The sequence below is a fragment of the Chiloscyllium punctatum genome, chromosome 10 (assembly GCF_047496795.1).
Source record: "Chiloscyllium punctatum isolate Juve2018m chromosome 10, sChiPun1.3, whole genome shotgun sequence".
Lineage (NCBI taxonomy): Eukaryota > Metazoa > Chordata > Chondrichthyes > Orectolobiformes > Hemiscylliidae > Chiloscyllium > Chiloscyllium punctatum.
In genome coordinates, this window is record NC_092748.1 from 28863453 (window position 1) to 28877520 (window position 14068).

At 40.0% G+C, this 14068-nt stretch overlaps 1 protein-coding gene across 3 annotated transcripts in view; it reads left to right on the plus strand.

The window, feature by feature from the left end:
* Window positions 1-14068, plus strand: part of vps8 (VPS8 subunit of CORVET complex) — a 554976-nt gene that overhangs the window by 131726 nt on the left and 409182 nt on the right. For all 3 annotated transcript variants that reach the window (XM_072578743.1, XM_072578745.1, XM_072578746.1), the window contains 3 exons: window positions 2333-2555; window positions 9815-9904; window positions 11222-11273. In XM_072578743.1, the coding sequence (XP_072434844.1) occupies window positions 2333-2555; window positions 9815-9904; window positions 11222-11273 (365 nt within the window). The remainder of the gene's footprint in view (window positions 1-2332; window positions 2556-9814; window positions 9905-11221; window positions 11274-14068) is intronic.

A 14068-nucleotide genomic window follows, 5' to 3' on the forward strand; every position in this document is an offset into this window, starting at 1 on the left:
GAATCTGGGTCTCTGGCGCTGTGAAGTAGCAGTGCTACCCACTGAGCGACCATGCTGCAAATCTCCTCCAACTTAGACTGTGTCCAGAAGGCGAAAATGTCGACTCTCAAATTGTCAGCATTCCAGTTGACAGCAAAGAAGAGTTTAAAGACACACCGAAACACACCATGAATTCTGGCAGCATTGACAGTAATGACAGGGAGTAGCTTGCTGCCTGTCATTCAGAATGGGGACAACTTGTCCATCAAGCTATGTTATACGTTGAGTCATTATATCTTAATGCTGAGGCGCAGGAACAACGGAGTAGCAAAGAAAAGGAATAAAATCTTGCAGTCCAAATCCCACCATCTCGTGTGAAATCCTGTCCCCTACGCCTAAAGGTTTGCCAGTTGAAAGTTGACCTGTTCAGCCACATCAGCCCTCACAGCAGACACTTGCAAACATCATCCTCTGATTGACAGAGGATGAAGCTTCAACATTTTCTTAGTTTTACATCAATTCTGTCTCTGATGTCTGGGCTCTGCCAGGAACAGTAAAAATTGTTGCAGGTGTCAGAACTGGAAGCAGGTTGCATATTTGGCTCTTCAGACCCAAGCTACAGCCTACATTTATGTTCCTTTGTGTTTTGGGGCTGTCTCAAAACTGCAGCTTGTACGGAGTGCAGGAAAAGAATGAGCAACTTTGTAGAATCCATGTTTAAATTATAGTCGGAATAGTATTAGAAAGAGTAAACACCTCTTTAGTAGTGCCTCAACAAGCAATCATTTCTTCTTTTGTTTCTTACTGTAGATTGTTTTAGAGTCAGAGATGTACAGCATGGAAACAGACCCTTCGGTCCAACCCGGCCATGCCGACCAGATATCCCAACCCAATCTAGTCCCACCTGCCAGCACCTGACCCATATCCCTCCAAACCCTTCCTATTCATATACCCATCCAAATGCCTTTTAAATTTTGTAATTGTACCAGCCTCCACCACATCCTCTCGCAGCTCATACACGTACCACCCTCTGTGTGAAAAAGTTGCCCCTTAGGCCTCTTTTATATCTTTCCCCTCTCACCCTAAACCTATGCCTGTAGTTCTGGACTCCCCCCACCCCAAGGAAAAGACTTTGTCTATTTATCTTATCCATGATTTGTAAACATCTATAAGGTCACCCCTCAGCCTCCGACGCTCCAAAGAATACAGCCCCAGCCTGTTCAGCCTCTCCCTATAGCTCAAATCCTCCAACTCTGGCAACATCCTTGTAAATCTTTTCTAAACCCTTTCAAGTTTTGCAACATCTTTCCGATAGGAAGGAGACCAGAATTGCACGCAATATTACAACAGTGGCCTAACCAATGTCCTGTACAGCCACAGCATGACCTCCCAACTCCTGTAATGATCGGAAGAAAAACTCTATTCAATGACAGAATTACTGGGATATTTAAACATATTTCTTGCTTTGCAGAATTAATACGTTATGCGGCATAGTTTGTCATTATTTTATTGACCTAATTTAATCGTTGATGCAGTTATTCTTTCGGAGTTCTGTCCAGCGTGCGCTACTTTGACCTAAGTTAGTCATGTCCTCAGCATGAGGTTCTATGATCAAGATAGAGATCAATAAAATTTTGGGTATTCTAGAATTGAGGGCTAATGTGGCAAGGCTGAGTTAAAGAAAATGATCAGTGATGACTGAGTGGTGGAGCAGGCTTAAAGGGACAAATAAACTACGGCACCTCCTATGTCTGTTATTCTTATGGCCTCTCAACCTGCAGAGAGAACTATGATGGCTGGAATCTCCCTTGCAAGCTTATTTTAAGACAGGAAAATTGCCCCAGTCGTTGGAAGAGGATAAGCGCATGCATGATGAAAATTGACAAGATATACTTTTGAGTGAGAGTATACTATAGTGCCAGAGATGTTATCCTTCAACTGAACTGCAGGTCGTTAAATCAAGATGAAAAGATGTTATGGCACTATTTCAAAGAGCAGATGTGTTTTTCTTGGCACCTAGGCTGATGTTTGTCCCTGAGCTGACATTGTTTAAATTAGGTATTATGATGATGATATTCCATTAGGACTCTGGACTCCCCCACCCCAGGGAAAAGATTGTCTATTTATCCTATCCATGCCCCTCATGATTTTACAAACCTCAATAAGGTCACCCCTCGGCCTCCGACGCTCCAAGAAAATAGCCCCAGCCTATTCACCCTCTCTCCACAGCTCAAATCCTCCAACCCTGCCAACATCCTTGTAGGTCTTTTCTGAACCTTTCAAAAACCCTTGCTTTTATGACAGAAATTAAAAATATTTCCAAAATACAATTAATTTCTTTCTTTTGATGCAGAGATCTTCTATTTGGACAGATCTACACTAAATTGAGTGAGATCTCAGTGGCGAAAGGAGTGTTTCTTGAGTGCCTGGAACCTTATATTCTGAATGATAAGCTGCCAAGCATCACACCACAGGTAATGAAGGATCTACTCATCCACTTTCAGGACAGGGACATGATGGAAAACATTGAAGCATGCATTGTACATATGGACATCACTAGCCTGGACATTCAACAGGTGAGCAGTACATATAGTTCAATTTTTGGGTCCTCTCTGCTATTCATAGTTGAGAGTGTTTTGTCCCTTGTATATTGGATCAATCTTGTGGGAAATGAAATCTCCTCATGCCCTCTAGAATCTCTATGCTGGCCTTCAGCTTTTGCTAAGCTTTCAGAAATGTTCTACAAAGTGAACAACAGTACTTGTCCTGTAGTTTTCTCACTAAGATATTGAACTTTATTGCTTCCTTGAATTTATACTGTAATTTTCAATGTAAGAGAGCACTTCAAGATCTTGTTTTAACTCCATAATACATGATCAAAATGTAATGTAGTAGAGATAAAGTTACATACAGCAGAATGCATGTTCTTTAATTCAAGAGAAAAGCAGCAGCAGATAGTGTAGCGAAAGGAAAAATCTTTAGAAATGAAATAACTAGAATATATATTCTCCACGGATTTATTTTTTATTTGACCAACTTTATTGATATTGTTGAGGAGGCAGCTTAGAGAGTAAACAACAGTAATACAGAAGGTGTAAATTGTCTGGATCTTCAAAAGGCATTTGATAAGGTGTTCCATAATAGGCTAACAAATAATGTTAGAGAACAGGGAGTCAGGAACAATGGAAGAACCAATTGTTAACTGGTTTCAAGGCATAAAACAGAGAGTCAATTGTTGGGGTAGAAAGTAGGAAGTAGTCTTCCACAGGGATCAGTATTCAGACCATGATTATTCATAATTTACATTAACAGTTTGGTCGTTGAAATTAAAACCAGTATTTCTAAATTTAAGATTGACACCTGTACTTTTGGTAGGGAGACAGAGAGACAGCGCTGTTCTAATCAACATTGAGAACTGTGACAAATTACAGGGCAGCAGCGATAAACGTAGGAAACAGGCAAATAATTAGCAAATGAAGTTCAGCACATAAGTGTGCAATAGTATATCATTTTGGTTGAATGAATAGGGATGTCATTTATTACTTGGAAGATAAAATCCAGATGAGGTAGAGGAATAAATGGTCCTTTAAGTTCAAGTACAGCAGTTACTAAAGGTTGCTCCGCAGATTTTAAAGGTCATAAAAATAGTGAACTAAGCATATGCCTTTAATTCTATCAGGATAGAATTGAAAACTAGTGAGTAATGCTAAACCTTTATTATTGAACCTTCATTAGATCAGACTTTGAGGGCTACCTATAGTTCTAAACACCATTATATAAAGAATACAGGGACACTATGAAAGGTGAAGAAAAGATTTGCAAGACATGTGTAGGAATGTATTTGGGAAAGGATTAGCGGGTTTGGGACTGTAAACTGAGAGCTTAAGCCAATCCTTGGACTTAAGGATTGTTTTCTTTTTAGAAAAGGGAACAAATAAATTGCTCTTTATTTATGAGGCTAGGCCTGAATGTTAGCTACAGGTTGATTTTTGTTAAAAGTATCCAGTAGACATTTCAGTACTGGAGAGGCATTATCCTGAAACAGATAGCAGGTGTTTGAATTTTTTATTTTCTATTCCTTAATGGGATGTGGGCATCTCTGGCTAGGCAGCAGTTCTTGCCCATCCCTAATTGCCCAGAGCACAGTTAAGAGTCAACCATATTGGTATGGGTCCAGAGTCACATGTAGGCCAGACTAGATAAGGATGACAGATTCCTTCCCTGAAGGACATTAATGAACCAGATGGGTTTTACTGTCAATCAACAATGATTTTATGGTCATCATTCGATGCTTAAGTCCAGATTCTTCACTGAATTCAAATTCCACCATCTGCCATGGTGGGAGTTGAACCTGGATCCCCAGAACATTAGCTGAGTTCCTGGCTTAACAATCTAGCGATGATACCACTAATCCATTGCCTCCCCATATAAACAGGTACTAATTAGTTATAAGGAAAATGTTGAGGAAAAAGCGAGACTGAAGTTTGAACTTGTTTGAGGCTGCCGAAGTAACGCAATGGAGTTTTGATTACTCCCTGGTAGTCCGCTCATTATCAACTTAGAATCATAAAATCACTGCAGCGCGGAAGCAGGCCATTAGGCCCATTCAAGTTCACCTTGATCCTCCGAAGACCATTCCACCCAGACCCACACTGCTATCCTCTCCGTGTAACACTACTTATACCATGGCTAATCCCCCTAAACTGCAAATCCCTGGACACTAAGGGCAATTTAGCATGGGAAGTCTATCTAACCTGCACATCTTTGGACTGTGGGAGGATTCTGGAGCATCCAGAGGAAATCCACACTGGCACAGGGAGAATGTGCAAACTCCACACAGACAGTCGCCTGATGGTGGAATTGAACCCGGGTACCTGGCAATGTGTGGCAGTAGTGCTTAATCACTGAACTACTGTGAAATGACCACAGCTATTCAAAAATCAAGCACATAAAGTAGCAAGACTTTTAAAACAAAACACAAATTTATTTCGTAAATCCCGTCAATAAGACTTGTTAAATGCATCACACACTGCATTTCATAATTCTTGTACTTGCTAAAATCATGTGCAAGTTTAAATCATTGCCATTCTGGATTAGCTATATTCTACATGTGGCAATGACTCAAATTATGATGATATTGTTTGGGAAGAAACAAAATTCTTCCCCTTAAACCAAATTGAAATGTCTCAAACTCAGCTGAAAATTTCAAATAGCTCAAATCCACAATCTCCTGGTTGAGTTGCACACTGAGTTGAACTGAATTTATAAAATTAGAGGTCACATTGCCCTGATTGAGGTCATAGTTAACTGTCACTCCACTGAATCAGTGTTTATTGATTTTATTTGTCAAGCCCAGATAAAAATCAAAATGTAGTTCAGAGGATAAATATAAGCAGTTCCACGAAGTCTATGAAGATTTAACAGGAAACCTATTCCTCCGGTAAGATGCATTTGAACAGGTGTGTGGATAGAAAACGTTTGGAGGTATTTGGGCCAAATGCAGGCGAGTTGTTGAAAGTTCACTGAATAGTATCGAGGAAGAGGTGGAGGCTGGTATAATTGTAACATTTAAGAGGCATTTAGGTGGGTATATGAATAGGATGGATTTGGAGAGATATGGGTTGGGTGCTGGCAGGTGGGACTAGATTGGGTTGGGATATCTGGTCGGCATGAATGGGATGGACCGAAGGGTCTGTTTTCATGCTGTATGACTCTACAGTATTAGATTAGATTAGATTACTTGTTGGGCCGAAGGGCCTGTTTCCACACTAAGTCCACACCGCCCCGCTGAAGCGTAACCCACCCATACCCCTACATCTATATCTACCCCATACCTAACACTACGGGCAATTTAGCATGGCCAATTCACCTGACCTGCACATCTTTGGAGTGTGGGAGGAAACCGGAGCACCCGGAGGAAACCCACGCAGACACGGGGAGAATGTGCAAACTCCACACAGTCCGTCGCCTGAGGCGGGAATTGAACCCGGATCTCTGGCGCTGTGAGGCAGCAGTGCTAACCACTGTGCCATCTGTTGGTAGAATTAACTGAATACTTCACCGAGCCTATTGAAAGCTGTTTGCATTGACTGGTGCCTTCAGAACCCAAGCAAAGTATATTCCTATGTGCTTATAGTTTTAACGACCCTGGAGGCTGCCAGTTTTGATTATTTTTAGTTTTGACTTCTCTCCTAATTGTATATGTTTGTCTACCTGTCTTCGAGAGTGTTGGGCATAGAATCAAAGAAGATTGGCTTTACATCATAAACATTAATTTTTGTTTACCTTGTTTAACTGTGATTTGCTAAAACTGTTCTATTATTAATGAATTGTGAATTATTTTGTTTAAGTGACAAACCTGGTTTCTGGTATTGGTATTTAAGATGTCTGATTAGAAGTCATTGGGGCAATCTTGCAGGTCACTGCGTATTATAATTTTTCTGAGTTGAGAATACAGGGATAAGAAGGTTGATTTGATTTAATTGTCTACCTCCATGCCATAAGTTAAAATGATCAGTAAGAAATCAAATAGGGAATTCAGAAGGAATTATTTTATCAAAAGAGTGGTGAGAATGTGAAACTTGCTACTACAAGGACTAGTTAAAGAAAGTTATCAATGCAGTTCAAGAAGGATTTGAGTGGAAAAGGAATAGAGAGTTTTAATTATATATTTAGATGATGAATGAGACTCAAATGGAGCATAAACATCAGCATGAACTAGTTGCATCGAATAGCCTGTTTCCTCGGTGCACATCCTGTGTAAAGTCCTTTTACTTGAAGCTTTTATGTTTATGCAGTTTTATGTTTTGTTATTGTAATTTCAGATTACTGGAACTAGCCATTCGATTTGCATTTAGTTTGATCAAATTCTATTTCTACATTATTTCACTGACGACTGGTGTTTTTTTTGAATTTTCGTGGACATTTGCTCAGAAATAAAGCGCTGTCACACATTGAGCTGAACAAATCAAAGAGTGAGCACTGTATTGTTTTAGAGGAAGTGTTAACCCAACGCCTCTGGCCTACTTGGCTGTGCTAATAAATCCAAGGGCACTGTTCAGAGATAAGTGGAGGGTTAGAATCATAGAATGTTAAGAACACCAAGTGAAGCCATACCATCCAAAATAGATAATTTAATCATTCATTGATTTTCCATTTGTTAGACATTGCTGTACGTGAATTGGCTCCTGCCTTTGTTGAGCTGTATCGACAGTTCAAAACTAAGCTTTTGACTGTTAAGCACTTTGGGATATGATGGGCATTATGCAAAGTAAAAGTTTAATGTAGGTTTATGATTCTGATCTAACTTACATCACTGAAAGTAGCATTATTTAGAAACCAAAGCCCTTCACTCAAAGTCAGAAGGAAATTCCAAACTACATTGAATTGAATTTTAAGTTGGTCCGATGCACCAGTACTTAGTTACATTAATGGAATGGTGTCCGAGTTGTTACATGTTCCAAGGCTCCTGTTTGCTTTTGGCCTGCAACGCGCAGAATTATTTTGATTAATAATTGCAAATGATCAGAAATAGTTGCATTATGAGCAGGTATGTAACTGATTCATTTTTAACTGTCCACCTAATAGTTTCTGCTGGGTAGGCAGATTTAACATTGTCTTCCAAATATTGAGAAAAATGGGCCAATCTATTGCTCATGCACCATGTTTAATTTCTGTAATTGATTTCTTAAACTGGTGGCTACATACCTGTAGTTGGCAGTTTATCTTAAACTGAAAATGTGTTGCTGGAAAAGTGCAGCAGGTCAGGCAGCATCCAAGGAACAGGAGAATCGACGTTTCGGGCATAAGCCCTTCTTCAGGAAGAAGGGCTTATGCCCGAAACGTCGATTCTCCTGCTCCTTGGATGCTGCCTGACCTGCTGCGTGTTTCCAGCAACACATTTTCAGCTCTGATCTCCAGCATCTGCAGTCCTCACTTTCTCCTCGAAGTTTATCTTAAAAACAAGTTTCAATGGAGAGTCCACATTTAGCAGGTAATATCCAGTTTCTGAACAATTAGTATTGCACCAAAAGTATGAGAGTCATAGTACACCAAGCATCCTTTGATCTAATCTTGCAATAGATTCAAAAATATAAATACGATTGAAGTAAACTGAAGATGTAATGTAAGGTTCTATCTAAATCAAAATGAGTTATGCAGCAGTGTCACATCTTGATCAAAGATTAGAATGGGAATAACTTCATTATGGAATGAGAAAAAGGAGAAAAGACTGTTCGTGTTGTATAGAGTATGGAAAGGAATGGTATTATTAATGGAGTTCATTAAATAATCTCTGGCAATGATGAGACATAACGCAACCATCCACACAAAATATAAACACTTATTATAAAATCTCTACATTTTCCTCCACCATTTCTGCCCTCTGTCATCACAAAACCCTCCCTCACTGTTAGCATTCTGTACAGATCACTGCCTCCGTGACATCCTGGTCCATTTCTCCATCACTCCAAACATTTCCTCTCTCTCTTTTCCCCCCCCCCCCCCCCCACCCCAACTCCACCCTTCCGGTACTTTGACATGCAATTGCAGAAGGTGTAATACATGTGCTGTTACTCTTCCCTTCTCACTGTTCAGTGTCCCAAATGCACCTTCCAGTGAAGCAGCAAGTTATTTATTCTTCCAGCTTACTGTTTTCATTGCTTATGTTACTATGAAGGATTCTCTCTTGCTTGAGATGTGGTGACCATCAGGTTAACCACTACCAGTTGTCTCTTTGTCCCTCTTTCTCTCATGAGAGAAAATCTATATTCACTGCGCATATTGCAGTACATTTTACTGTCATGACACCATGCATAGACTGGGTGATCACTTTGCAGAACACCTATGCTCTGTAAGAATGACCATGACCTTCCAGTTGCTTGACATTTTATTAAACTCTTTTTCTCCCTTGCTAACATTTCTATCCTAAGCCAGCTGCAGTATTCCATTGAAGGTCAATGTAAGGTGGAGGAATAACACCTCATTTACTGCTTATGCACTGCACTTTGCTGCTTCAGGAGTCAACTTTGAATTCAATAGCTTGAGAGCATGACCAGAATCATTTGTTCTATGCACGTCCAGCGTCTGTTCCACTTGCTTCTCCTCCATCTTTGACCCCAGCATAAAAACTATCAGTTTCAGTTCCTCTATTCGTTCCAAGGAAAATGCTATTCTATTCATACCAATAAATCTGCTTCTCTCTCCACAGATACTGTGAGACCTGCTGAGTTTCTCCAGCAGTTTTTGTTTTTACTTTAGCTTTCCAGCATACGCAGTATTTCACTTTTATACCAAGTCTTTGTTTCTGAGAAAGTGTATCAACTGTTTTACTTCCAAAGGGCAATTGCACAATTGTTCAAACTGCCAAAGGAAGTTGTCACAGTCTCATTACTTGAAACCCTGAAGACCTATCTCTAGGTCATTTTCTATTTATAAATCTTTCAAGATCATGACTACAATATCAGCTAGTCTTTTCTGGTTTTGTCAACTTTAATTAATGTTAAAGTTTAATTAAGCGTAAAAGTGGATCAGTACAGACATTAGTCTTTCCTGACAGAACCAAGGCAGATGGAGCAGTGACACATTATTTATATGCAGATTGTGTTTGTAATTTTTTGATCAAATGGAATTTGCGAATGGAATCCCAATGAATTGATGTTGAGTCCAAAATAAGTTTAAATGTTTGTTTTAATTTGTGATTTTGTGAATTTTTCTTTTTCATCCTACAACATGATAACTGAGTTTGGGATTTAGTAAAGTTGATGTGAAATTATTCTTGCTATGATACTCTTTGGATTTGGTGTCCAAGAATGCTTTCTGTCTGTCTGTGTTGTAGGTGGTCCAAATGTGCTGGGAACACTGTCTATATGATGCCATGATCTATGTGTACAACAGAGGAATGAATGATTACATCACTCCAATGGAGGTAAGAATTAGAACGACATCAGTGAGGTAGAAATAAGGCTTGATTTCCAAAAAGTAAAGTTCATTCTGAACTTCCGCTGATAAACTAACATTACTTTTGAAACTTTGTGTTTCTTGTTATATTTTGTGGAACAGTCGACTGGAACTCTGAATGCAAACAGAATGCTGCAGTAATATCCCTCAGTCGTTCTCAAGTTCTGGCAGTGGTCCAGGACAGCAAATCTGGAGTGAATACATGAATATCCTCTTGATTTTAGTTTTGAACCACAAGACTACATTTCCTTCAAAATGATGAGGGCGAGAGTAAACAATATTTTGAGGATTGTATAGCAACAGAGCAATATCTCCGCAGTATTTATGGGCAGCACAGTGGCTCAGTGGTTTGCACTGTTGCCTCACAGCGCCAGGGATCCGGGTTCGAGTCGCACCTCGGGTGACTGTCTGTCTGTGTGGAGTTTGCACAGTCTCCCCGTGTCTGCGTGGATTTACTCCGGGTGCTCTGGTTTCCTCCCACAATCCAAGGATGTGCAGGTTAGATGAATTGGCCATGCTAAATTGCCCATAGTGTTAGGTGCGTAGGGGTAAAATGTCGGGTAGGGGAATGGGTCTGGGTGGGTTACTGTTCGGAGGGTCAGTGTGGATCTGTTGGGCTGAAGGGCCTGTTTCCATATTATAGGGAATCTAATCTAATCTGTAAGAAATTCATTTAAGATGACAGAAAGACAAAGGAGAGCAGTGAAGCTTTTAGAAATTGAGTACCTGAACTGCCTTAAATCAGAAATGATTCCCAAATTTGTAAGAAAATGATTTTCTTTGGGAGGGCATGTTGGAGAGGAAGAGAGTGAAAATGGGAAGCTGTGCATTGGCAAGTCATCTCTGTTACAGCCTTGATCATTCCACCTCACAATGCAACAGCAGAGAAGAAACCACACTTGCTTTGCACTTTAATTTACACATCTAATTGGATACTGAGTGATGCATCTGCGTCAGCTTGTTAGCATGTAAACACACAGAAAACCTGTTAAATGAGTAATGGTTACTGGAGCCTTCTACTTTATTGATAATTAGCTGACTGTGGGTAAGGCCTATCTTAATAAAGTTGAAGTAGATATCTTACCAGTTTTAAAGATAATTGAAATTAATTTTTTGTTTTTCTCAATCCTGGTGGACTAATTTGATGTTCTGAAATGTTCATGAGTGTGAAGTATGCATGACACTCATTTATTAAGCAACCAGTGTATACCAGGAATTGCGTGTTTTTGCTGGGTATGAAATACAGGATTTCAATTAACATATTGGCTTCTCTCATTACTTGCAGAAATTGTTCCAAGTTATTGGTCCTCCACTCCGAGCTGGGAAACCCCTCACAGGTATAACATGGAAACATACAAAATAGGGACAAGAGTAGGCCATGTGGCCCTTTAAACCTGCTTTGTCATCCACTATAAGCAAGGCTGATTATCTTACGCCGTACTTTATTCCCGCTTTCACATATCCCTTTATGCCTTTTACCTTTGAACTATGTCTATCTCTATTTTGAAAATGTTCAATATTTTGGCTTTAATCATTTTCTGTGGCACAGAATTCCATAGACTCCCCATTCTCTGGGTGAAGAAATTTTATTTTCTGTTCAGTCTTAAATAGCCTATTCCTTATCATAGAACATAGAACATTACAGTGCAGTACAGGCCCTTTGGCCCTCAATGTTGTGCCAACCTATCATACCAATCTGAAGCCCATCTAACCTACACTATTCCATGTATGTCCATATGCTTGTCCAATGATGACTTAAATGTACTTAAAGTTGGTGAATCTACTACCATTGCAGGCAAAGCATTCCATACCCTTACTCCTCTCTGAGTAAAGAAACTACCTCTGACATCTGTCCTGTATCTATCACCCCTCAATTTAAAGCTATGCCCCCTCATGCTCGCCATCACCATTCTTGGAAAAAGGCTCTCCCTGTCCACCCTATCTAATTCTCTGATTATCTTATATGTCTCTCAACCTTCTTCTCTCTAATGAAAACAGCCTCAAGTCCCTCAGCCTTTCCTCCTAAGACCTTCCCTCCATACCAGGCCACATCCTAGTGAATCTCCTCTGCACCCTTTCCAAAGCTTCCACATCCTCCTTATAATGCGGTGACCAGAACTGTACACAATACTGCAAGTGCGGCCACACCAGAGTTTTGTATAGCTGTAGCATAACCTCATGGTTCCGGAACTCAATCCCTATATTAATTGCAGCTAAAACACTGTATGCCTTCTTAACAACCCTGTCAACCTGGGTGGCAACTACAAGGATCTGTGTACCTGGACACCGAGATCTCTCTGCTCATCTACACTACCAAGAATCTTACCATTAGCCCAGTACTTTGCATTCCGGTTACTCCGACCAAAGTGAATCACCTCACACTTGTCCGCATTAAACTCCATTTGCCACCCCTCAGCCCAGCTCTGCAGCTTATCTATGTCTCTCTGCAACCTACAACATCCTTCGTCACTATCCACAACTCCACTAACCTTACTGTCGTCTGCAAATTTACTAACCCACCCTTCTACACCCTCATCAATGTCGTTCATAAAAATGATAAACAGTAGTGGAACCAACACCGACCCTTGAGGTACACCACTGGTAACTGGACTCCAGGATGAACATTTCCCATCAACCACCACTGTCTGTCTTATTTCAGCAAGCCAATTATTGATCCAAACTGCTATTTCTCCCACAATCCCATTCCTCCCCATTTTGTACAATAGCCTACTGTGGGGAACCTTACCGAATGCCTTGCTGAAATCCATATACACCACATCAACTGGTTTACTCTCATCTACCTGTTTGGTCGCCTTCTCAAAGAACTCAATAAGGTTTGTGAGGCACGACCAACCCTTCACAAAAGCGTGCTGACCATCCCTAATCAAATTGTTCTTTTCTCGATGATTATAAATTCTATCTCTTATAATCTTTTCCAACACTTCACCAACAACTGAAGTAAGGCTCACTGGTCTTTAATTACCAGGATTGTTTCTGCTCCCCTTCTTGAACAGGGGAACAAGGGTCAGACTGTGACCCTTGGTTCTGGGCTCCCCAGTCATCAGGAGCATCCTTGCTAGGTTTACCCTGTCTAGCCTGGTAGAATTTTATAGGTTTCTGAGATGCTTCCTCATTCTCCTAAACTCTGGTGAATATAGACTTAACTGATCCAGTGTCTCTTACTGTTTGCTAATTCCTACAACTACTTCCACAGTTGAATGTTACAGGACTGAATCACTCTTTTCATTTGTGCATGGAATGTTAAATTATATTTCAGTTGGAGGAGGACAGCAGATTCCTGTTTCTAAAGCACTCTGTCTTCTGTTGCACTCTGCCATATTATGTAAAACTTCAGTTTGTGTTTGAGGTCTCTGTTTATAAAGGAAATTTCCTGCATTTTCTAAAACTTTGACTGTTTGAACTTGCTTTTTGACTTTTATCAATACCATCCCAATTGGAAATTCACTTTGAAATCCTGTTTGCCTTCAATTTATGTAGCCAAGGTACTAGATGTCTGATGGATAAAACTTTTTGACTTCATTTCACTTATTCATCTGGAATACTGTGCTATTTCCATCTCATACCTCCAACATTGCCTGTGCTTCTTTCTCATTTAATCACATTATCAATTCATTCGTGGGAAACAGTTGCCATGATTAGGCCAGCATTTATTATCTGTCTTTAATGCCATTTCAAAAGGTAGTGATGCTAAACTGCCATCTTAAAGCCCTGCATTCTATGTGCTGTAGGTATATAGGTATACACACAATGCTGTGGTACGCCTCATTGGGGAGTGAATTGGAAATCATGCCCTACTATTCCTAGAACCATCACAAAAGTTAAATCACATAAAGGTATGCAGAATTATCCAATTTACCTGTGTTTTAGACAGAGGTTGACAGAAAACACAAACCACGTTTCTGCATTTAACAAGAATTATTATTTATTACAAATTATTAGATTCGAGCTATAGATTAACAATTATGTTCAATCACGTTACCAGTGAAAACTCTGTCGCTCTTCTAAACTCCTCCTGAATACATTGCATACAAATAAGAAAATAATATCTGTGTTCTGGCAGTGGGACAGACAAGGAAGGTAGTAGAGGTTTAATTGAGATGGTCCTTTTCAG